Below are 22,450 nucleotides of genomic sequence, written 5' to 3' on the forward strand. Positions count from 1 at the left end.
AGTACCTGTAACTTGAAAGGTGAAAAGACAATCTTTAATTTTCTACACGCTGCCGTGTGTATTGTGTAACAACTGGTCGGGAACATCGAATTTCGGTGATCTTGAACGTTGCTCAATTTACGAGAATACACAACTCCATTACCCACAATGCAAAGGAACTGCCGCGGGATACCTAAACACTATGGGGCGATGTGGAGCAGTGGTTCAGTGTTAAAGCGAACACAAATCTGATCTTGTTAGTTACTATGGTTACAATGTCAGACCATTAATAGCAATCGGTGCTCAGGTGAGAAAGTTGTGTTAAGAGTCATTTGAAGCTCACATCGAACGTCCATTTGGACTACAGATAAAAGAAAAGGAGGAAGACACCTTTATTTTGAAAACATTAAACCAGTTGACACCGGAAATTTAACAGTTTCGGTTTTCAGGAAACCGGAACACGTGTTTTTAGATTTAGTGCCAAACAGTCAGCGTGTATTTTCTTTGCAAACATCTGTAGCTGCTGTCACGCTGCCCACAAACGCTCTGCGCCTTTCAGACATTTTCACGTCACTCTTCTTTCTTCCGAGGCGATCACGTGACCTGCTAAACGTGGGTGAGCTGCAGATACGTCTCCAGAAGGCTAGCTCTAATGCTAGCTCGGGTACCTGACGCACTAAGTTTGTATTGTTCATGATAAAGAAGGCATTTTCTCTCGTTTGGTTGACAACCTTTTTAGCACAACAAGTTCAGGCAACGTGAAATGTCGCCACGCGCTGAAATCAGTGCAGTTGCCAAATATTTCAGTTAAAGAAGTTGCTACGCTAATTGTTAACTGATCAATAAGATCCACGAGTTGAACCGGTGTAAAATATCACGAACTTGTTAGTCAGTATTGCTTTATCCAATTATCGTCTTTCTCTCTTTACGTATCGTTACTTGCCTCCAGCTGACTACTAGTGCCTCGCCGTGGACCTAACCCTTCTCCTCACAGCGCGTCGTTGAGAATGTCACAGGCCACCAAACGCAAACACGTGGTCAAGGAAGCCCTCGGGGACTTTGTCACGCCCACAGAGAAGCAGCAGATCGTGAAGGTGCACGTCAATATTTAATGTGTACACGGCCACTTGCACCACAGCTGGACGTTTCCCTTACTCCTCTCTCCATCCTCTGCCTGTGCACCCTTAGGTCACCGGTAGCCGTGGCAACAACCTCCATGAAGCAGTCACAGCCCGGGGTGTGTCCTTCCTGGTGAGCATGCCCACCAAGTTCCGCAAGAACCTTTGGATCAAGAGAGGTAAGTCATTGAGGGGGTACATGGATTAGTTGTGATTGTCACAGATCATTCCCCACTCTTTTCCCTAGAGTGGGAATAGCGTTACCACTTCACAGCGAAAAGCCATAGCTGTGTTTCTTCTTATTAATAACCGTAAACCTTGTGAGTTTTGGACTTGATTTCTTGAACATGTTGGAAGTTAGATATCTCTTTAAGAGATAAGGTATTGATATATCTAATAGGAGGAATTCAAAAAGACTTTAATTTATCCTCATCTAACCCTAACTATTCACTTTTGGGCTCTTTCAAATATAGGTGACTATGTGATTGTCGATCCCATTGAGGAAGGAGAGAAAGTGAAGGCCGAGATCAGCTTCATTCTCTACAAAGATAACATTCACTATCTGCAAAAACAGAAGCTCTGGTGAGTGGGAACACACACACACACACACGACTAGCACCTTTTGGTCACGTGTAACTTTTTTTCCTTGTCTTCCTCCAGGCCAGAGGGCTTTACGGAGGAGCCGGACAAGACGGACAAAGAGCCGGAGAAGGCAGAGGAGACGGAGAAGGACGAGGACTTCAGCGGCTCCGACGATGACGAGAGTGACCTCTTTGTAAACACCAACCGCTGTAACTACCAGTACAGTGAGAGTGGGGAGGAGGACAATCCGGAAGAAGCAGAAGAAGAGGAAAGGACAGAGAAGGGTTCCTAGTGGCAACACGGAGGACGCGGCCCATGGAGAGTTTTCGAAAGAATCCAACGTGAGTTGCTGCTCACGGACTGATTGGAAGTGATGGTCGTCACCCTTCAGCTGCGTCTGGACGGCCCGTCGCTCGGCTCCTTGAACGCACTTCAATTAAACGGATCAGAAGTCTTGCTTGTTAAATTAATTTTTGGAAAAAGCTGAAATCGGTCATGTCCAACTTCAAGTGCCAGTTGGAGCTCCTTCTGAACACAAACTCAAGCATGTTTGTAGTCTGAAGTTCGATCCAGGGATTGTGGGTACACTACAAGGTTTACAGTATACCGCGGCCATACAGGATGTTAATGTAAACCGTTAATCCATTCAACCCCCCCCCCTTTGATTCCAGGACCAAGTTTAAATCCCCCGAATGGCACGATTCTAAACCGTTCCCTGCATGGCAGTCCACACTTTGATCATGTTTAATTCTAGTTCTTAGTTTAGATCAACACGTCTGGGGGCGTGTTTGATGATCTCCCCAGTGTTGGTGTCCTTTAACCAGATTGGCTGTTACCCTTCCTACAGATGTGATTTTCAAACTAATACAGCCGATAGCATTGATGGTTTCAAAGATGGAAAAACTGCTTTCAATTGTGTCACTTTGTATTAGTAGTTGGTCTTTGTAACGGAGTTTAACTCATTTCTGTCTGACATTCCTGGCTGATTTTGCTTTGTTTCATGATAAACGCTTTGGAGGTCGATTCATTCTTAAGCTGTTTATTTCCTTAACTTGGACTAAAAATGGTCTTTTCGACTTCTTTATATTTCCAAGAATTCCACATCTCTTAGAAAGAATAGCAAGTTCTTTATTTCCCGCTCAGCCAAACATTTCTTCCAAAAAACATTGCGCAGAAAGGGAACACATTTTTGCAGATGTGTGAAGTATTCATTTACAAAAGAGGATCTCATGGTATCGTGTGTGTGTGGAGCCAGTCCTGCCCAGTGCAACCCGTTCTACAGGGAGTGCCTTAATGCATTTAGTCCTTTACGTGTTGATCAATGATTAAAATCAACCGTGGATAAATGTACGTTTTCAGAAGGTAACAACGTCACGGTTCTTCCACTACGCACATAAACCTGCATCATTATATTTATTTTAATATAGCAAATAATTTGGTTTGCATTGTAATTTAGTGAATCAAAGATAATTTAAAATATATATATTTGGCACTGTTTAAGGAGTTTGTCTGTTCTAGTTGCTTTAGCATGCAGTTTATAAATTTAGTCTTAAGTATTTGTGTGAGAATCTTATTCAATCCTAACAGCTAGACGGGCCTTAATAGACTTGACCTGGAAGCTGATTGGTTGGCAGTGGCTGCTCAGTCATTCCAGGTGATGTAAGCATTGTGACAGGTTTTATCTGTTGAACCGATGTAAGAACTCGCTCCTCTTTAACAGCGGCTGCAGTAATACGGTTGATTTCAGCATTCACTTTACACGTACATAGGTCATTCAAGATTCTACTTGCCTTTCTGGCAGTAAAGCTCTACCGCTTTTGAAGTTAGAAATCACATTGTTTCTCTTACAAATAAAAAAAAGTGCAATTCATAAGCAATACAACATAAAGGCTCAATTTGACACACTCTGCTGCTGCAGCCTGCTTCAGACGACGAACACTAGTTCAACTTTAAACTTTAGTGCCACATATTATTCTCAGTTCAGTTATTTCCATTAATGTCAGGGTAATATAAAAATAAACCTGTAGAATGGGTCAGGGAGTACATCGTAGCCACCTCCATGTCATACCAATGTTATTGTTTTGTGGTAATGGAGTGACGTGTAAATAAATATGGAATTTGCAAAATCTGTGATGTTTGTCAGTGTGCTCGAACTTTTCTCTGGTACCGTGCTTCCTGACAGACAGACAGCCTCTCACTGAAGAGCGGAGAAGCAAAATTGTTCAACAAACTTTGGATGGTCGAAAAGTTTTGGTCGTAAAAGTTTCACATTTTCTCAGGGTCGCATCCCTACATTGAGCCTGGGTCATTTTCATCTCGGCCCACAGTTTAACCAACTGGGAGGGGCTTCGCTTGTGGACCAATAGGATGGTGTGATACGAACATGGCTGCTTCTCCTCTGTCTCAGTAGGGAAGCCAAACGTGAGGAAAGCAGGGTGGTGGACCAGCTGAACGTTAAGCCGGGTCATACACATCCCCACGTAAACGTCGTCGATCGGGAACAGGTGGACCCTTTTCGACATGTGGTGTAGGCGTCTGGTCAACAGGCCCGAGTACACCACCCCTCCACCACCCGCATACACTGGATAGATTCCTTTGTAGAAGCTGCCTGGGATGAAGTACTTTGACTTTCTTTCTTGGCTCGGTAAAGCTGCAATTATCACATCCCCAATCATGAAGTCTTCAATGATCTTGTGTGCTTGTGGCTTCCTCAGCTGGTCCTGGAGGTACGTAATCATTTTCGGGGTGTTGACAAAGACGTCGTCGTCCCCCTTAAGGACAAAGACAGTCCGGTTGCACGAGCGGGAGAACCAGCTCCAGAAGAGCACATCTTTCAAGGTGAGATTGAAAAACGTGTCCCTGAAGTCCAACTGCAGAATGTCTCCATGATGCTTGCTCTCCATCTGCAGAGACTCCGATGAATCCCCAACCGCATTTCCGAGCAGGAACACCCTGCGGATGTATCCTCCGCCTCCTCCTCCTCCTGTAGCGCTCCCACCCTGTCCCGCTACCCATCCTGCCCGGCCCCAGGTCTGACGAATGGCCTGCCGGTTCTTAAAACCCAGCTCTGTTGACTTGATGGCCAGTAGAAGGAGCGGGGCCTCCCTCTCATCCTTTTCCCCGGCTCCGCATACGCCGTCTGGCTGGATGAGGGTCGGGTAGTCTCTCCTGTGCATGTGCTTCACAAAGTCTTGGATCTGCTGCGGTAGCTGATGGAGGTTCTCCCCCACACTGTCCAACTTGGTGAGAACCCCTGCTTCCGTAGGGGACTCATGAATGGTGCCGTTTTCCAATCCCGCCCTGGTGTCGTTGGGCCGCAGGATGGGGTTGAAATAGCGGTCCACGGTCAGCTGGAGACGGTTCCAAATGGCGTCCCCGTGCTGGCCAAAGTCCCAGAAAGTTTGAGGGAGCGGGCCGAAGGACTTGTTGTTTAAAGTCCCCGGGGCCACAAAGTGAAGAGACGGTAGCTCTACTGTTTTGTACATGACGGCACACAACATGACGTTGGCGTAGGCAACCAGCAGGACCAGGAGGATGCACGGCATGCACATGCAGATTAGCATTACACGCCAGCGGCAGAAGCAGCGTGCCATTCTACCGCAAATACAAAAGGAGTATGTTAGCTTGGACAAAACTTTAGTCAGTAAAAGAGAGATTTTGATTACACAATACAAAAAATGTGCCATTACTTAGTGTATCCATGGACAGAGAATACAACATAGTCAGAGGGAGAGGGAGGCTATAGTGGGATGTTCACTGAACAAACTGCAACAAAAAGTCAACTTAACAGCTGTACTGTTTGATTGGATGCCGTAATCTTCTTCAGCAGATGGCTTTTTCCTAGTTGGAATGTCAATTTTAACAGCTAAGATATACAATGAAATTAAAACTACGACAGGGCAGCTGACCAATGGACCTTTTGTCAAACCCCACATTCTTATTAAAAAGGTCTTACCGATATATCAGCATACAGCTTTAAAAAAAAAAAAAATATATATATATATATATATATATATATATACATATATATACATATATATATATACATAAATATTTTATTTGGGAAGATAAGATCTTCTGCTAAAACCAGGAAATGTCAACACGTTTTCTTTGCTTACCTGTTTCAAGTGATACGTTTCAGCGAATGCTTGTCCGATCTATTAAACAACAAAGTTCGTCCACACAAGTAATTTTACCAGCCCACGGCGGTCCACGTATCCTACTTTCTAAGAAAAAGGCACAGATACACTCGCTGACAAAAAGAAAGCAGACGGCAATTACATCCTCTTCCTCCACCAATGTTTCAGGCATGCCATCCAGCAAAAACTGCCGACACAACAATCAATGAGAAAGGAATCTAGTAAAGCTGGCTCCTCAGGGGAGTGACCCTTTATATTGTCAACCTACTGTGTATATCCTTCCAATTAGCTAAGTGAAACCTGAACGAAACAAGTCGAACTCCCAAAAAAACCATCCCCCCCATGCAAACCCACTTTGTTTCTGTGCCTGAGCAGCCCCACTCTGCTCCTGCACCTGGTAAAACAGGACAGGTGGGGAAACTCAAAGGCTCAAAATGCCTCCAGGGCAGGAATACTGAACACGTCGTGTCGCAACACATCTGACCTCACCGGCTCTCACCTTCAGGACCCAGAGGCCAAAGGGAGCGCAGTAGTCCTCGTTTGTCGAATATATACAAATATTTGCTGTTGATAAAGACAGATTTCAATAAAAATGAAAGACGTCACAGTCTGCAGTCAGTTGGTTTTTAAAATGTCACATTTTACAATCAAATAATTTTTTCCTAAAAAAATATTCCCCAATAGCAAGACATATTGCAAACAATCTATTTATAAACTATACTACTTTCAGATAAAGGACACAACCATCCAACTAGATTCTTACTGTACATTTGGTGAATGTAAGTAAAGAAGAAACAACGTACGCTAGACAGCTGTAAATTAATTCTCTGACAAAGACGACAGGACTTGACACAAAATGGTAGGAATAAAGTTTTATTTTTCGTATGAACGGGTGTTTTTGGATTTTTCATCTTTTACAAGTAATATGTTTTTGATAAAACTTGCAAAAAATCATGTAGCATATTCCAAGAATAATGAACATGAAGAAAAGGGGATTTATTGCTGAATGTTAAAATGAAGACACGTTTTTTTTTGTTTTTTTTTCACCGAGTGGAAAAACGATTTGCTTGCTGCTTTTTCCATGCACCCAACTACCAGTACCACTAGGACATGCATGGGATCGGGGTGAGAGGAGAGGAGAGGGAACGGAGAGGAGGTGAGGAGAGAGAGGGAGTTTGGAGGTAAAAAGATAAAGGCAAACTGCTTGTCAAACACAAACATGGCAGGGCTTTTTTTGTAAGTGTGCGTGCGTGTGTGCGTCCTATGAGGCTTAGTGTGGCTCAGTGTGTGTGTGTGCATTTCTCAGTATTTACTGTGATGTGTGAATTGTGTGTGTGTGTATGTAAAGGGTAAAGGGGGGAGTGCAGGGTGAGGAGAAAGAGGGGGCGGGCGTTTGTTAACAATTCAACTAGCTCTAGAAGCACACTACCCTCACTTGCAGTATTTCCACATTGCAAATCCCAGATTGATTACAATGATGCTAAAACAAAACTAGCCAGACCTTTGGGCCATGAAACCCAAATCATGTTTTGATATAGTTCTAAGATGATTCCCCTAAATCTGAAAGGGTTCGTCGCAATTTTTAAGATACTTTCTATACCTGTGATCCATGCATCTCCTGTGTGAAAGAAACAAAAAACACCCCAAAACTCTACTCGTTGGAAATGAAGTCTCACGAGGACACATGTTCCTCAGTGAGCCTGAAAGGGTCTCTAAACCCGATTCTGAGCTGTGCAGTTCAGTACACTTGTCTGGACACGGGGCCTAAATTCATCTGCTAGTTGCTTCTGTAGGTCGGTACAGGGGGTGAGAAAGACATGAAGGTGAGGGGGGGGGGGGGGCGATGTGAGGTGGACGGGGGGACAAATAACAGATCATTCAGTCAATATGACCAAGCAAAGGAAGTTCAATCAATAAAAGGTACAGGAATGCAAATCATGGATGCGGTATAATCAGTATAATCATATACTGTCGTTTGGCTGTGAGCTTAAGGAAAAGTCGAACTGCACTCAGAAACTCGCTCTCAAGCAGCGTGAACCTGGACGCAGCAACCTGCGACCCATCGGAGCAGCGCCCTCGCCACAGGGCTGAAACAGGCGGTGGCGATTCCCGGGTCCCACAGTTGGAAAGGGCCCGTAAAGTAGCAGGTTTATATGCGTAAAAAGAAGAAAAGGAGGAACCCACAGCGGGATCCTCCTCATCAGGGGGCCCCAGAATTCCTAGCTACACCCCTGCAACATAGTGAACAGATGTGGTCTCTGCATCATTTTTTCAGCATCAGCACACACGGCCACTTACGAACAGCCTTTTGAAGTTAAAAAAAAAAAAAAAGAGCGACTGAATCTCCCTTCTGATTGCAAGAGTCTTTGCCCACGCTCCCTTAACCATGAACGCAACAAACCTGACGGAGAGAGACAGGAGGGAGGGTGAGGGGATGAGGATCTGGCCTGCGGACTGAACTGTGACTGAGGTGACGTGCGCTCACTGCTTTGAGTCTTTTGCTGTGATGTGATGGGGAAGTCCTGAGACACAGTGCGGCTCTAAGCTGCTGGCATAGGAAACGGGCGGGCTGGGCAGTCCACGGGAGGCCAGAGTCAGGCTGGATTACAACTGGGTTGGTTGGGTTCGGTTTGGATCGGCAGCTCCCCGGCCAATGACTGCTCACGGAGGGAGGTTCTTACAGTGCAATGAAGCTTCTGGCAGCGTGAGGATTGGTGAGAGGAGGCTGTCGGTCAAACAAGAGACCACACTTTTCAAGGTGAACGGAGGCGCCAGCCAAATGAGGCTTTATGGGGTGAACGTACAGGCCCACGGACACACACACACACACACACACACGCACGCACAGACGCACTCACACGCACTCGCGCACTCACACTGCAACCACTACCAATGTCATGGCACAGAAATATGGATTTACTTCCCCTCAATAAATCAATAACACTCTTGTTTTAACAAGAATAACGACTAATGACTGACAGGCAGCGAACAAGGACATAAACGGCCGATGTGATTCACCCGGTAAAAACTACCCTACACTTCCGGTTGCGTCAGCGACTGATGTCCCTGTGAATCGAACGCGTCGCGTGGATCGTACTTATGTAAACAGACACCTTTTACACAGGAGGAATCAATATTGCATGATGACATAATCAGATCACAGTTCAAAAAGAGAAAGATCCCAAATCAGAGAAAAAACCAAAGCAAAAGTAAGGAAGAGGGTTGGTCTATAAAAACGAGGAGTCTTTATAAGAAAGGCTACAAAAACTCAATGGGACCTCCGACTTCAGCATACAGCAAAAGGCACCACAATATTATTCTATTTATCTAACTTGTGAAAAAATTGGCACGTAATTCTCTTTTTTTTTTTCATCGCTCATAATGCTGTAAATCAAAAAACTTTACATATAAATATTTCCCCCCCCTTATAAAAAAAGTCTTTGCTGTTAGCTAGTAGACAATTTTTGCTGAAATGAAAATAAATATTTCATTTGTTTAGAATATCTGTCTGTTATACAAAATAAAAATATTTCTCCTAGTTGCAGATCTCTAGTCCACTGGTTGTGTGTACAGAAGGAGGAAGGGGGGTGTGTGGGGTGGAGGGGTGGGTGGTGTTGTGTGTTTGTGTGTGTGTGTGTGGGAGGGTGGGAGGGGGGGGGGGGGTTGAGTCTTAAAGGGGCATGTTATCAGCCTTGGAGCGCTGCGGCTGTGAGCCGCGGCTCTGCCCTTTGCTGCGCGCCGCCGGCCGACCACTCGGCCCGCGGTGAGTCCGTGTGTCCGCGCGGTAACCTGGGGCGGACGGGGGCGGGTCCATGTTCATGTTCTGCATACTGAGGAAAGGCGTGCTCTCCCCGTGAGCGTCCTCTTCGTCCTCCTCTTCGTCCTCCTCCTCCTCCTCGTCTGACTGGCTGAAGCTCTGCGAGCTGTAGTCCCGTAGGCCCATTGAGCGCTGGGAGATGTGTCCATTGAGGCGGTTGCGACGCGGGCGACGCCGACTCCTGATGGGTTCCCGCGAGGAGGCGTACTCCTGCGTGGTCTCGTAGGCCTCGTCGTCAGGGAGACGGTAGGGGCTGGACGGTAGACTGCCTGTGCTCTCCGTCAGGTAGGGTCGCCGCGGGCGCCGAGGCTGTCTGTATAAACTCCCGTCCTGAAACGTAAAATACAGTGGAGGTTTTGATGGAAAATGTATATGTTAAATAAATAAATAATATGTATGTTTGGCGGTGGTTTGCTCAAAGAAACTTCTGGAACTACAAGGGTTTGAACTTTAAGGTTTAAGGTTTAAATAAAGTCCCCTCAGAGTGGTTGTGGTTGAAATGCACCTATTGGAAGTCGCTTTGATAAAGGAGATGTAGTGGTCTAAGAACTACAGGTCAAAAGGCCATCTTACTGTGTTGTTGGGTGCCAGAAAAGAAAGAGAATGTCTCCAGCTCATCATTACGCTGGTATTAATAAGTTGGCTGTTGACACTTGAGCTCATCACTCACGCAAAAAAGGTCAAACTAAAAGAGACACGGAGACAAATGGCCTTTGGTTGTGTTTAGCAGAAGTGATTCTTACTATTTTCTCTCCATCTCTGAAAAGCTTCACCAACATTGTAAGACTCTCTTTCGGCACCATAAACTTGTGCTATGTGTGTAAATGTCTGGCCTCTTTCTCAAATAACAACCGCGCTGCCGGAGATGCAGTGACTTAACATTTGAACTTGTATTTTTTGCTTTCCATTATGAAAATAAACAAGTTGACAACACAGTCATTTTTAAATAATACTAACTACACTGTCCAGATGTTAAAATATTTGAGACTTGTTGATTTTTAAACCAAAGTGAGATTTGGAAAGCATTGCTGCTTTGGACTATATCCCTTAACTTAAAATAAATATATATACACACATAATATATATTTTTGGTAATTTAATTAAATTAAACTATTGTTTCTCACATGGACAAGGTCTAACAAGCTACTTATATTTGTGGGTTCTGGTTTGTATGTTCTATGCAGCCTCATCATGTGTTTCTTAACATTAACACTCACATTAGCTAACAAGGAGTTTAGCTCAAAGCAAATGATGAACGGAGTTAGTCACAGAGTGACATCACAGAGTGACATCACAGAGTGACATCACAGAGTGACATCACAAATGTGTCTGTGTTTGTTAATGTGACGCACACACGGTGTATGGTCACATTTGGGTTTAATTCTTATTCATTTAAATGAACGTTTCGTCATTGTGTGTGGCGCTATCTATGCCCAGTAGGTGGCAGTGCAGCGTTGTGGCTTCGCCTCGGGGTCCTAACTCTGTATTTGTGCGTGCAGCGTCTCATTGCTTGAGGAGACGCTGATAGAAGAAGCCACACGTCTGCTGGTGTAATTTATTTCTACTTTCCTCAGGTCAGTAACCAGTAAAGTGCACTTACCAATATGGGTAAACAACTTTTAGAAGTTCGACATTAACCACCTGCAATTCTTAGGGACAATTTGGTTTTATTCAGTAGCTAACGCTACGTTGTTAAGAAGGACCCACTGTCGAGAGCTAGCTAGAATGATAGTAGCCCTGTTTACCTCCTTGTTCTATCTGGCTCGTAAACGCTATACTTTTCCTTTGTAATCAAACCAATCAATTTGTTATGTTTTGTTATGTGATGTGATGTTAGGTTGACTCAGATTTCATATGCTAATTCATTTGACTGCAAAATGTATTTAAAATGTTTGTTAGCAAGTGTTAGCCGTTTGCTGTATCAGAAGCAGCGCCGCCATCTTCAATGGCGTCCTTCTCACATACACCACAGTAGTGTGGGCACCTTGCCAAAGTCACGGTTATTTGGACCAAAAGTACGGATTTAATCCAGAGTATTAATGCAAGCCTCTATGGTTTGGTCTGTGAATTTGTATTGTTTGTATCTTTGAAGTATGTTGTCAGGCGAAAATGTAGACATTTGTATATGCTTGCTTTCACTTCAATGGTGAAATAAATATCATTGCTTGAGGAGACGCTGATAGAAGAAGCCACACGTCTGCTGGTGTAATTTATTTCTACTTTCCTCAGGCACAAGTCTGTCATCAGGCTCTCTCATCCTGAGACCTGTAACAGATCTTTGGGGGCTCGTCCGGGATCGGCAGTGCTACGAGGGTCTGACTGCTGATCCAGTGATCCATGAACCAGAGTGACGACACGTTGCCGGAGCGAGGGGCACTGTGAGTGAGTGACTGCCAGGGTGAGGGAACCAGAGTAGTGGAATCCAAGCCAAGAGGGTACAACTCAACAGTCCCAGGGCGGTGACAACGTGCGACATGTCTGACAACGAGAGAAAGAGGCTTGTTTGGACAATAAAGAAAGGACTACACAGCCTGACAACTGAAGAGATCTTCCAGCTCACCCAAAGCATCGGGCCAGTTGATGAGCTTGAAGCAGATGAGTTAAACGAAAATGATGAGGAGAGTTGTTTTGAATATTTGTCTGCTTACATGTCTAGTAACTCCCTGTTGATGTTAGAAGATGAGGGAATTTCATGGTTATTGGATCTGAAAGATAAAGTAGATGAGATCATTGAAGACCATAGCAAGAGTCCAGAGACTCAACAGTTAAACATTGAGGGGAAGGCAAACATCCCAACCATGATGCATTCACTGTCTATTGACAGAACTACTGCTAATGACTATTCTGGATTAAATGAAGGGACCACAGCAAACAGTGGCACACGTAGTGGACACATACCAACTGATACAGCCACGGCTAATGCTGAGACCCGTGAACCTGATATGCAGAAGTTACTGTCCAGTTATGAGGAGATGTATAACAAACTCCTGCAGTTAAATGTCCCATTTAACACACACACTGCAGGCAAACAAATACTTAGTTTGAGGGACTGTAACCAGCCTGGTAGCCAAAACACAGTCCACCCACCACCAAGCGTACCTAACTCCAGCACCGAGAGACAGCCAACCCAAACCAGTAGGCTACACATTGATCACTCACCTCACTACATGCCTCAGTTCAGAACGGAGCAGCCCACTCACGCAGGGGAAACCATGATAGCTTTAAGGGATATCCCGCTACTACAACGTAGGGAATTTAAAATACATGGAGGGCAGATCGGGGACACTGCATCAGACGTGAGCTATAACAGCATCTGCAAACAAGTGGATGAGGGACTGAGGGAGCGATACACAGACAATGAGATCATCAGAGGAGTTTTGCGTATCATCAAATCTGGCAACTTCAGAGACATGCTCACAAACAAAGAGGAAATGACGGTCACAGAGCTGAAGAGTTTCCTCCAATCTCATCTTGGCGAGAGGGGAAGCACAGAGCTATTCCAAGAACTGATGTGTGCAAAGCAACATGAACATGAGACACCTCAGCAGTTTTTATACAGGACAATTGGGCTAAAGCAGAAGATAATGTTCACATCCAGGCAATCTAACTCTGTGGTTAAGTATGATGCATCAACAGTACAGTGTGTGTTCCTTAACACCATCTACCAAGGTCTGGGAGAGAAACATGAGGATGTGAGGCGAGATCTAAAACCTCTTCTGTCTGACTCCAACGTGTCAGATGAATCCCTGCTGAGGCAAGTAATCAGAACTACCAACGAAGAAAGTGAAAGGAGGCGCAGGCTGGGTCGCAGCTCCATCCGTAAAGTGACTCAGGCTCACAGTACTCATGCTGAACCAGAAAAGACAAATAGAGATGACAGAAGTACTGAAACTGAAAACAAAGACAAGACTATTCAGAAGCTAACAGCCCAGGTCGATGCCTTAAACCAGACCATTGATTCATTGAAACAACTTAGAATGCAAACCCAGGCGGCTGAACGGGCTTACTCTCCTGCATATAAGTACCCCACTGACAAAGCTATGTCACAGAGAAGGAGACCCTTTGGATGCCCTCCGTGTGTAGAACAAGGTCTACCTAACTGTAGCCACTGTTTTGTTTGTGGAGGTGAAGGTCACCGTGCTGTAGGTTGCCTGAAGAAACCAAAGCCGCCGGGAAACGGGCCTCGGTCATGGAAGAGGGACGATCTGTGACTGCATTCATGAAGAAGTCCCATAACAGTGAGGTTCTGCTGTCTGAAACCGTCGATGTCACTTCAGCCAACTCACCTCACCTGTCCAACGAAACACAGCCGGTCACAGACAAAGTAGCTCCACTGATTGGACGCAGGTCCCTACTAAGATGCAGCCTGGCGGGCTATGCTGTCACGGTTCTGCTAGACACTGGAGCAAATGTGAGTATCCTTGACCGAACCTGGAAAGATAAATATTTGCCCTCTCAGAATATTCGACCCCTCAGTGAACTCATTGACAAGGAACTGGACGTGTTAGCTATTACAGGAGATGAAGTACCCTACGACGGATGGGTTGAGGTAATAGTTAACCTGCAAGGTAATGATGACCCAGACCTCTCTATTCGAGTACCCTTCCTAGTAAGTCGTTTAAAGATTGAAAGGCCATTGATTGGATTTAATGTAATTCAAGAATTGATCATGGGGCAACAGAGTAGACCTAAAGTCCTGTCTATCCTCACTAATCTCCTTGCTGGAGCCATGGAGATTGACAGTGTTAAAGCTGAAGCCATAGTGAGTTTTGTGCAGACGCAAAACCTAGAGGAAGAAAGGACTACTGTGAAAGTAGGTCTGAAAGGGGCTTTCATCCGCCCTGGAGAAGTTGCCTATGTCAAATGTCAAGTCCCAGACAATTTCCACTCCCCTGACTCATTGGTGTTATTTGAACCCAAATTCAACAGTCTACCATTAGAGAGACTAGACATAGGTGTGGGACTCGTGAAAATCCATCAGTCTGACAGGCCCTATGTTGAAGTACCGATAGGAAACCACACAGAGCAGGATGTGACACTACCCTGTAAGACTATTATTGGCAGTATTGAGCTTGTTGAAAGAATAACAGAAGTCGCAGAGTCAGAGAGTCACGAGAAACGGGAAGATGTAGTACATATTACCGACTCTGCACCGGCTACTCAAATGAACAATGACAGCCCAGTCCCACTTTGGCACCCTCCTGTTGACATAAGCCACCTCACAGAGAAGCAACAGAAAGAAGTCCACCAACTGCTGTATGAAGAATCTGGAGCTTTTGCTCGGGATGATGACGACATTGGATGCATTCCTAGTCTCCAAATGAGCATCAACCTTATGGATGATATTCCTGTCCAGCGGACTTATACATCAATCCCCAAGCCACTCTACAAGGAGGTAAAGGAATATGTTCAGGTTCTGCTTGCTAAGGGATGGATAATAAAGTCAAAATCTCCATTTGCTGCTCCAGTGGTCTGTGTCCGAAAAAAGGATGGAACACTCAGATTGTGTATTGACTACAGACTTCTCAACAAAAAGACTGTGCCGGACCGGCACCCCTTACCTCGCATTCAAGACCTAATTAACACCCTTGGAGGTCACAGCTGGTTCACCATTCTGGACCAAGGAAAAGCCTACCACCAAGGCTACATCGCTGAGGGGTCCCGTCATATGACAGCATTTGTCACACCGTGGGGCCTATATGAATGGGTGAGGATCCCATTTGGCCTCTCTAATGCTCCAGCTGCCTTTCAGAGAAGCATGGAAGAGATGCTTGACAGCCTGCGGGATGAGTGCTGTATCCCCTACCTGGACGATGTACTTTGTTATGGAAAATCCTTTGAGGATCACATCGAAGGGGTAAGGCGGGTTCTGAGAGCCCTGCAGCGCCATGGTGTGAAGCTCAGACCAACAAAATGTGATTTGTTTAAACATGAAGTCAGGTATGTTGGAAGGCTGGTCTCTGCAGAGGGAGTACGGATAGATCCAAAGGACCTAAATGCTGTTTCAGCTTTGAGGGAAAAGACACCCAGCACAGTAGGAGATGTCAGGAAGCTGCTTGGATTCCTCAGTTATTATAGGACATATATCCAAAACTTCTCTCGCATTGCCAAGCCCATCTATGAATTGCTACAGGTGAAAAGAAATACAGAAGAAAACCCACCAAGAATCCTGAAAAGAGGGAAGGGTGCTCAGCTCTCATCAAGGTCCCCAGTGCAGTGGACAATAGAGCATCAAGGTATCCTCCAACAGCTCATCGACACACTTACCAGCCCACCTGTACTCGCATACCCGGACTTTGACCTGCCCTTCACCGTGCACACTGATGCTTCAGAGCAAGGCTTAGGTGCGGTACTGTACCAACGTCAGGAAGGAAGACTGAGAGTCATCGCCTATGGTTCAAGGACTTTGTCTCCAGCCGAGAAGAACTACAGGCTTCACTCGGGAAAGCTTGAGTTCCTCGCTTTGAAATGGGCTGTTTGTGAGAAATTCAGGGACTATCTGTTTTATGCACCCCACTTTACCATCTACACAGACAATAACCCACTGACATATGTCATGAGCACAGCCAAACTAAATGCTGTTGGTCACCGATGGGTAGGTGAACTTGCAGACTTCCGATTTGATATCAGGTACCGACCAGGGAAGAGCAATGTTGACGCTGACACCCTTTCCCGTCTACCCCTGGACATTGACAGGTGTATGGTGGAATGCACCAAGGAATTGTCCAGAGAAACTATACTTGCAACATGGGAAGGTAGTCAGGCTGCAGAGAAACAAGACATTGCTTATGTGGCAACGCTAAATCTTGCACAAGGTCCAGATTCTCATGAGGTGGGACATCTGCCTACTATTAACCATGATGAACTGGTCAAGGCTCAAAGGGAAGACCCATCAATTGGGGCAATAATAAGACTAAAGGAAACAAAGAGAGCCTTGTCAAACGAAGATCGGCAGGGAGCGACAGGGACGCTCCGAAAACTTATGCATGAATGGGGGAAACTCCACATCAAGAACCAACTGCTGTACAGACAGACAACGCAGCGACAACAACTCGTTCTCCCAACAAGATACCACTCATTGGCTCTTAAACACCTCCATGATGACATGGGTCACGTAGGAACTGAGAGAGTTCTTACCTTGGCGAGAGAGAGGTTTTATTGGCCATTTATGAAACGAGACATTGAAGCTTATGTGACCAGAAGATGTCCCTGTATCAAAAAGAAGAAACCTGTCGTTCACATCAGAGCACCAATGGGAAGTATCACCAGCACTTCACCACTGGAACTGGTCTCCATCGACTACATGCATTTAGAGACAAGCAAGGGTGGTTATGAATATATCTTAGTTGTAATAGACCATTTCACCAGATTTGCCCAAGCGTATCCAACGAGAAACAAGTCCGGAAGAACAGCTGCAGAAAGGATTTTCAACGACTTTATTCCCCGGTTTGGATACCCAGCTAAGCTTCACCATGACCAAGGCAGAGAGTTTGAAAATGAACTATTCAAAACTCTCCAACAACTAACCGGAGTTAGCCACTCCAGGACAACACCATACCATCCTCAAGGTAATCCAGCGGAACGTTTAAATCGAACCCTGCTCCAGATGCTAAGAACCCTTGAAGAGAAAGAGAAGAGCAATTGGAAAGAACACCTACCACAGATTGTGCACGCGTATAATTGCACCAAACATGAAGCCACAGGGTTTTCACCACACTACTTATTGTATGGACGTCATCCACGCCTACCTGTTGACTTATTATTTGGGCTGTCCACAGAAGAGGAAATGGATTCACCCAGAGGTTATGCAGAGAAATGGGCAAAACGGATGAGAGAAGCCTATCGAGTTGCCTCCCAGAATAGTCAACAATCAAGCGCGAGAGGCAAGAGGTATTATGATCGGCACCTGAAAGGAGTTGTTCTGCAGCCTGGTGACAGAGTCTTGGTCCGGAACCTGGGTGAGAGAGGTGGTCCAGGGAAGTTACGGTCCTATTGGGAGCAGACAGTGTATGTCGTTCGGGAACAAGTGAATGACAACCCTGTCTACAAGGTCTCCCCAGAGACAGGTGGGAACAGAGTACGGACTCTTCACAGAAACCTCCTGCATGTTGTAAACGACTTACCTGTTGACCTACCCCCACAGACAAAGACCACACAACCCACAGAGCGAAGGGTACAAAGCAGACCTGCAAGGACACAAAACCAGGGTGATCTATCTCAGAACAGTGATTCCTCAGACACAGACGAGGATACCCCAAGGGTTCAGTACTGGTTGAGGGTCCCAAGACAAACGGAAACTGAAATGAGAGTAGTGAGTCCTGCTCTTCAAAGGTGGGAAAATACAGCCCCCAGTCCAACAGAACATTCAGAACTGACTGAACAATCCAGAGTCATCTTACTGACAAAGGAGGCTAATAGGAAAACAAGACCTGCCAGAGATGACAGACAAGAAAACCCTGATGTTGTCATGCCTGAAAGGGAATTGAGGCAGGATGAACCAGAAGTGCAAAACAGAGATGATCTACTCGTAGGCCAAGCACAACTGGGAGAAGACAATGAGGGAACTAGGCCCAGTCCAAATGAACGTGAAGGACCTGTCACCTCTGGAGCGGTGGACAAAGAGAGTGAACAAGTTAGAAGGTCCACACGAGACCGAAAGCCAACACGGATGTTGACATATGAATCCTTGGGTCAACCATCATACTACCCACACAGCTCCGTAAACAGTGTATGGGGACAGCCAATGCCCGTTTGGGGAATGTCGCCATGTCTCATGTCGCAACCGGAACCCTGTCCAACCTGTTATCAAGCACCCTACCGAATGCCTCATCAGGCAGTGACATACCAGGCCATGCCCTGCACACCAGTGGTGCCTTACCCTGTGCCTGTTTACCCACACTGAACACACACACACACACACTTTGATCTGCTCAAAACACGGTAAATTTATACAAACTATATTGAATGTTAAATTGATTATAAGAACACGAAGGTTATGTCATAGTGTTTGAATAAGTTTCCTTTTATGATGTCAGGAGCCAATTCTATTTTGTCCGGGAGCGTGTGACGCACACACGGTGTATGGTCACATTTGGGTTTAATTCTTATTCATTTAAATGAACGTTTCGTCATTGTGTGTGGCGCTATCTATGCCCAGTAGGTGGCAGTGCAGCGTTGTGGCTTCGCCTCGGGGTCCTAACTCTGTATTTGTGCGTGCAGCGTCTCATTGCTTGAGGAGACGCTGATAGAAGAAGCCACACGTCTGCTGGTGTAATTTATTTCTACTTTCCTCAGGTCAGTAACCAGTAAAGTGCACTTACCAATATGGGTAAACAACTTTTAGAAGTTCGACATTAACCACCTGCAATTCTTAGGGACAATTTGGTTTTATTCAGTAGCTAACGCTACGTTGTTAAGAAGGACCCACTGTCGAGAGCTAGCTAGAATGATAGTAGCCCTGTTTACCTCCTTGTTCTATCTGGCTCGTAAACGCTATACTTTTCCTTTGTAATCAAACCAATCAATTTGTTATGTTTTGTTATGTGATGTGATGTTAGGTTGACTCAGATTTCATATGCTAATTCATTTGACTGCAAAATGTATTTAAAATGTTTGTTAGCAAGTGTTAGCCGTTTGCTGTATCAGAAGCAGCGCCGCCATCTTCAATGGCGTCCTTCTCACATACACCACAGTAGTGTGGGCACCTTGCCAAAGTCACGGTTATTTGGACCAAAAGTACGGATTTAATCCAGAGTATTAATGCAAGCCTCTATGGTTTGGTCTGTGAATTTGTATTGTTTGTATCTTTGAAGTATGTTGTCAGGCGAAAATGTAGACATTTGTATATGCTTGCTTTCACTTCAATGGTGAAATAAATATCATTGCTTGAGGAGACGCTGATAGAAGAAGCCACACGTCTGCTGGTGTAATTTATTTCTACTTTCCTCAGGCACAAGTCTGTCATCAGGCTCTCTCATCCTGAGACCTGTAACATTAACAATTTGCTTACATTTTGGTTACTTTGCTAACATACTTGAGGCAAAGGAAGGGGAATATTGTAGTGGGCCATGTTAATACTAAGCTAGCTAATTAGCTATTTTGTTAAAAACTGTCTCTCGTGAGCAAGAGTGTGAACGAGCAAATACAATAAATAACGACTAAATATTAATACTATCGACTAAATTATATTCAGCTAATGCTGGTAAAAGCGATGTTGAGAAGGAAATCTTCTACTGTACCACTTTACTTTGAAATAGGAGGGAATTTGTCGTCAGGCCTAGGCTACTACAAGCCATCGCCTAAAATTAGATTTTTTCATGATATTTTTTAGGTCAAGTCAAAGTTAATTGTATTATTTCACCATGACGCTGAAATACCGTCTCTTGTGTTACCATAAACTACAAAACTACAGAGTTTTATGAACTCTTAGAAACAATGAATATCCGCGGGCCCAAACGGGCCCCAAAACAAATTGCCGCGCAGACATTCCACCCCCCCCCCCCCCAATGTGGCTGAGCCGCCCTTCCTTTGAATCCTCTGACTGACAGCCTTTGTTCACCACCCCCACCAGTAGTGTTTGTGGACTACACCAGCATACGCACATCGGGGCATCGTAGCAGCGGCTGGTCGTCCTCCTTGTGGTAGGCGGCTGCGGCTGGGGGCAGGGAGAGTGCGTGGCTTGTGTTGGGCGAGGTGATCTGAAAGGTGGGCACCTGTGGCGGCAGCGGGGGGTAGTGGAACTCCACCGGAGAGAGGCGCGCTGGCGTGGTCAGCGCCGACACATACCTGAGCGGGAAAAGACAGGGGCAGATTACCGAGGGCTCTGACTGGGTTACAGGAGCGTGTGTGGCTGGGTGATGGGGCCGAGTGGTTCAGATGCACTTCTCTGTTGTAAAAAAAAAAAAAACACACACTCAGCGCCATTTCTGTCAGCGAGTGCCATCCGTCGGTTTTCCCGAACCACTTACCGTGGGGGCTGCAGTCTACGCAGGATGCAAGAGGCAAGAAGCGGGGGCTCACGCCTGCAGACCCTTTGGTGTTTCTAGTCCACTTAACCTGCCACTCTTTGGACGTGGTTGGAAATATAGAAACCCCAAACAGAAACACCTGTTGACCTTTTTGCCGACAGTGTTATCTGCTAGGCCACCTCTCCACCCACCCTCTCCATCCAAGAATACCAGTGTATGACTGCTGCACCTCACTGGGCTTCGTTATAGCACAGTTATGCCACAAACATGTTAATATAGCAATATTAATAGCATTAAATTGTAATGAAATGATAAAAGGAGCACAACAGCAACAAAACAAAAGTAAAAACGTTGACAAATTTCCTAACAAATTAGTGACAAATGGTGTCGCCAAAGGGAGGATGGTGTGAAATTCATAATACAGTAAAAGTGTTGGATAGTTATAGACAGAGACAGTGTTAAATACCCACACCAAGCACACACATACACAAACACACACAGGTCTACACCACCTACCTGTCGCTGTGAGGCGAGTCTCTTAGAGAGTCGTAGGAGTCCCCGTACTGCATCCCCGCTCCGGACATGTCCGTCCAGTGGGCAGCCCTCCTCGCCATGCATGCCGGGCTGCTGCACTTACTGGTTCCCACAGAGCTGGACAGCCCACCTGACTGGCAGTCTGAGTTCATGCTCTCCGTTCGCTCCATGCTCCACGTCTGCTCCTCGTGTCTGCAGGTGTGGGTGTTAGGAGAACACGTTTGAAAGGTTACAGCAGCGCTACCGAGGAGGAGAACGGAATGATGGCAGAAGAGACTGAAAATGTTCCCATGCACGCTCCATCAAAGCACAATTAAGTGATTATTTTGACACCTATTGACAATTAACAGTCAGCCACTCAATCTGATTAAACACTGCTCGCCCAGCGTGGATTAATTAATGAACAGGTGGCTGGTGACTGCGGAGCATAAACCAGCCCAAAGGCTGGATGTCATTCAGTGTTCGACCAATGGGAGGCGTACGTTGCTCTGTGTGTTGCCATATGAGTCTTTTGGACCAACATGTTAGCCATAGGTTCATACAGTATGTCTAAGTGCATTGCAATAAGTCTGTAAAGTCAATATTATGCCCTCCAGTGGTGAAACCTGAATTAATATTTATGTCAAAAACTAAAAAACTTGAAACAACGTTCCTGTGGACGATCCAAAGCCAGCAGTGCCAACGGCTCCCACTTGAGATACTTTCTAATAAAATGGTCCCTGTAAAAATATATATAAACCCTTTATATGGCAGTTCGATCAGGATATGAAATATAGTCATTTGTAGCAATAAATCCCTAAATGCATTCTATACTGACCTAAAAAGCTGATTTGTCCCACTCTGCTCCATTTCGGCAGGGCCAAAATGTACCAGGACGCATTGCCTTGTCTTTATACCCCCCCCCCCATCACTCAACCCAGCAGCCGGGAAACACAACAGGGGAAATTCCCGTTGGCCTTGAGAAGCAGCGGCATTCATTTGTGCACAGACTGCAAACTCTGCATTACATTGACTTAACGCATCGGTGTGTGTTGCAGCTGTACCTGGAAGCGTGCGAGGCAGTGGTGGAGTGGTGGGAGCGGGTAGACATCCGGCTGCCTGCGTAGTTGCCCGCGCCCTCGGCGCCGTGGCTGATGACACACTCTGTCGTTGGGACGCTCTTGGAGATGTACTGCAACACACACACGCACACACAAAACAATTTGTCGTACATTTTTTAAATAGATTACACTGTAACAACGATTGAGTACACATCCATTTAAAATGATATCTAATAATGACATGATTTTCCTGCACACATTTTTTAACCTGTAA

General features: G+C 45.5%; 3 protein-coding genes across 8 annotated transcripts in view; 1 reads left to right on the plus strand and 2 right to left on the minus strand.

The window, feature by feature from the left end:
• The first annotated feature begins 382 nt into the window (after positions 1 to 382).
• On the plus strand, positions 383 to 3,635 carry eif1ad (eukaryotic translation initiation factor 1A domain containing). 5 transcript variants are annotated; one of them, XM_037462395.2, is made up of 5 exons: positions 383 to 659; positions 929 to 1,073; positions 1,168 to 1,276; positions 1,571 to 1,679; positions 1,758 to 3,635. In XM_037462395.2, exons 2-5 carry the CDS (start codon positions 987 to 989, stop codon positions 1,969 to 1,971), a joined length of 519 nt encoding a protein of 172 aa, XP_037318292.1. In that variant the 5' UTR covers positions 383 to 659; positions 929 to 986; the 3' UTR covers positions 1,972 to 3,635. The 5 variants fall into 5 exon arrangements, with proteins under 5 accessions (XP_037318292.1, XP_037318293.1, XP_037318294.1 ...); XM_037462396.2 differs by having other exon boundaries at positions 383 to 595; positions 974 to 1,073; XM_037462397.2 differs by having other exon boundaries at positions 383 to 591; positions 974 to 1,073.
• Positions 3,636 to 3,901: 266 nt separating this feature from the next.
• On the minus strand, positions 3,902 to 5,272 carry si:dkey-160o24.3 (N-acetyllactosaminide beta-1,3-N-acetylglucosaminyltransferase 2). The gene has a single exon (XM_037460357.2). The coding sequence runs from the start codon at positions 5,270 to 5,272 to the stop codon at positions 3,902 to 3,904; it is 1,371 nt and encodes a 456-aa protein (XP_037316254.2).
• A 4,199-nt stretch (positions 5,273 to 9,471) lies between these two features.
• The window catches only part of nrg2b (neuregulin 2b), a 55,003-nt gene continuing 42,024 nt past the window's right edge, over positions 9,472 to 22,450 (minus strand). For both annotated transcript variants that reach the window (XM_037462686.2, XM_037462685.2), the window contains 4 exons: positions 22,180 to 22,307; positions 21,119 to 21,328; positions 20,237 to 20,420; positions 9,472 to 9,965 (listed from right to left, as the gene is read on the minus strand). In XM_037462686.2, coding sequence (XP_037318583.2) covers positions 9,489 to 9,965; positions 20,237 to 20,420; positions 21,119 to 21,328; positions 22,180 to 22,307 — 999 coding nt within the window. In that variant the 3' untranslated portion in view covers positions 9,472 to 9,488. The remainder of the gene's footprint in view (positions 9,966 to 20,236; positions 20,421 to 21,118; positions 21,329 to 22,179; positions 22,308 to 22,450) is intronic.

Source organism: Pungitius pungitius, chromosome 2 (assembly GCF_949316345.1).
Source record: "Pungitius pungitius chromosome 2, fPunPun2.1, whole genome shotgun sequence".
In the NCBI taxonomy this organism is placed as follows: Eukaryota; Metazoa; Chordata; class Actinopteri; order Perciformes; family Gasterosteidae; genus Pungitius; species Pungitius pungitius.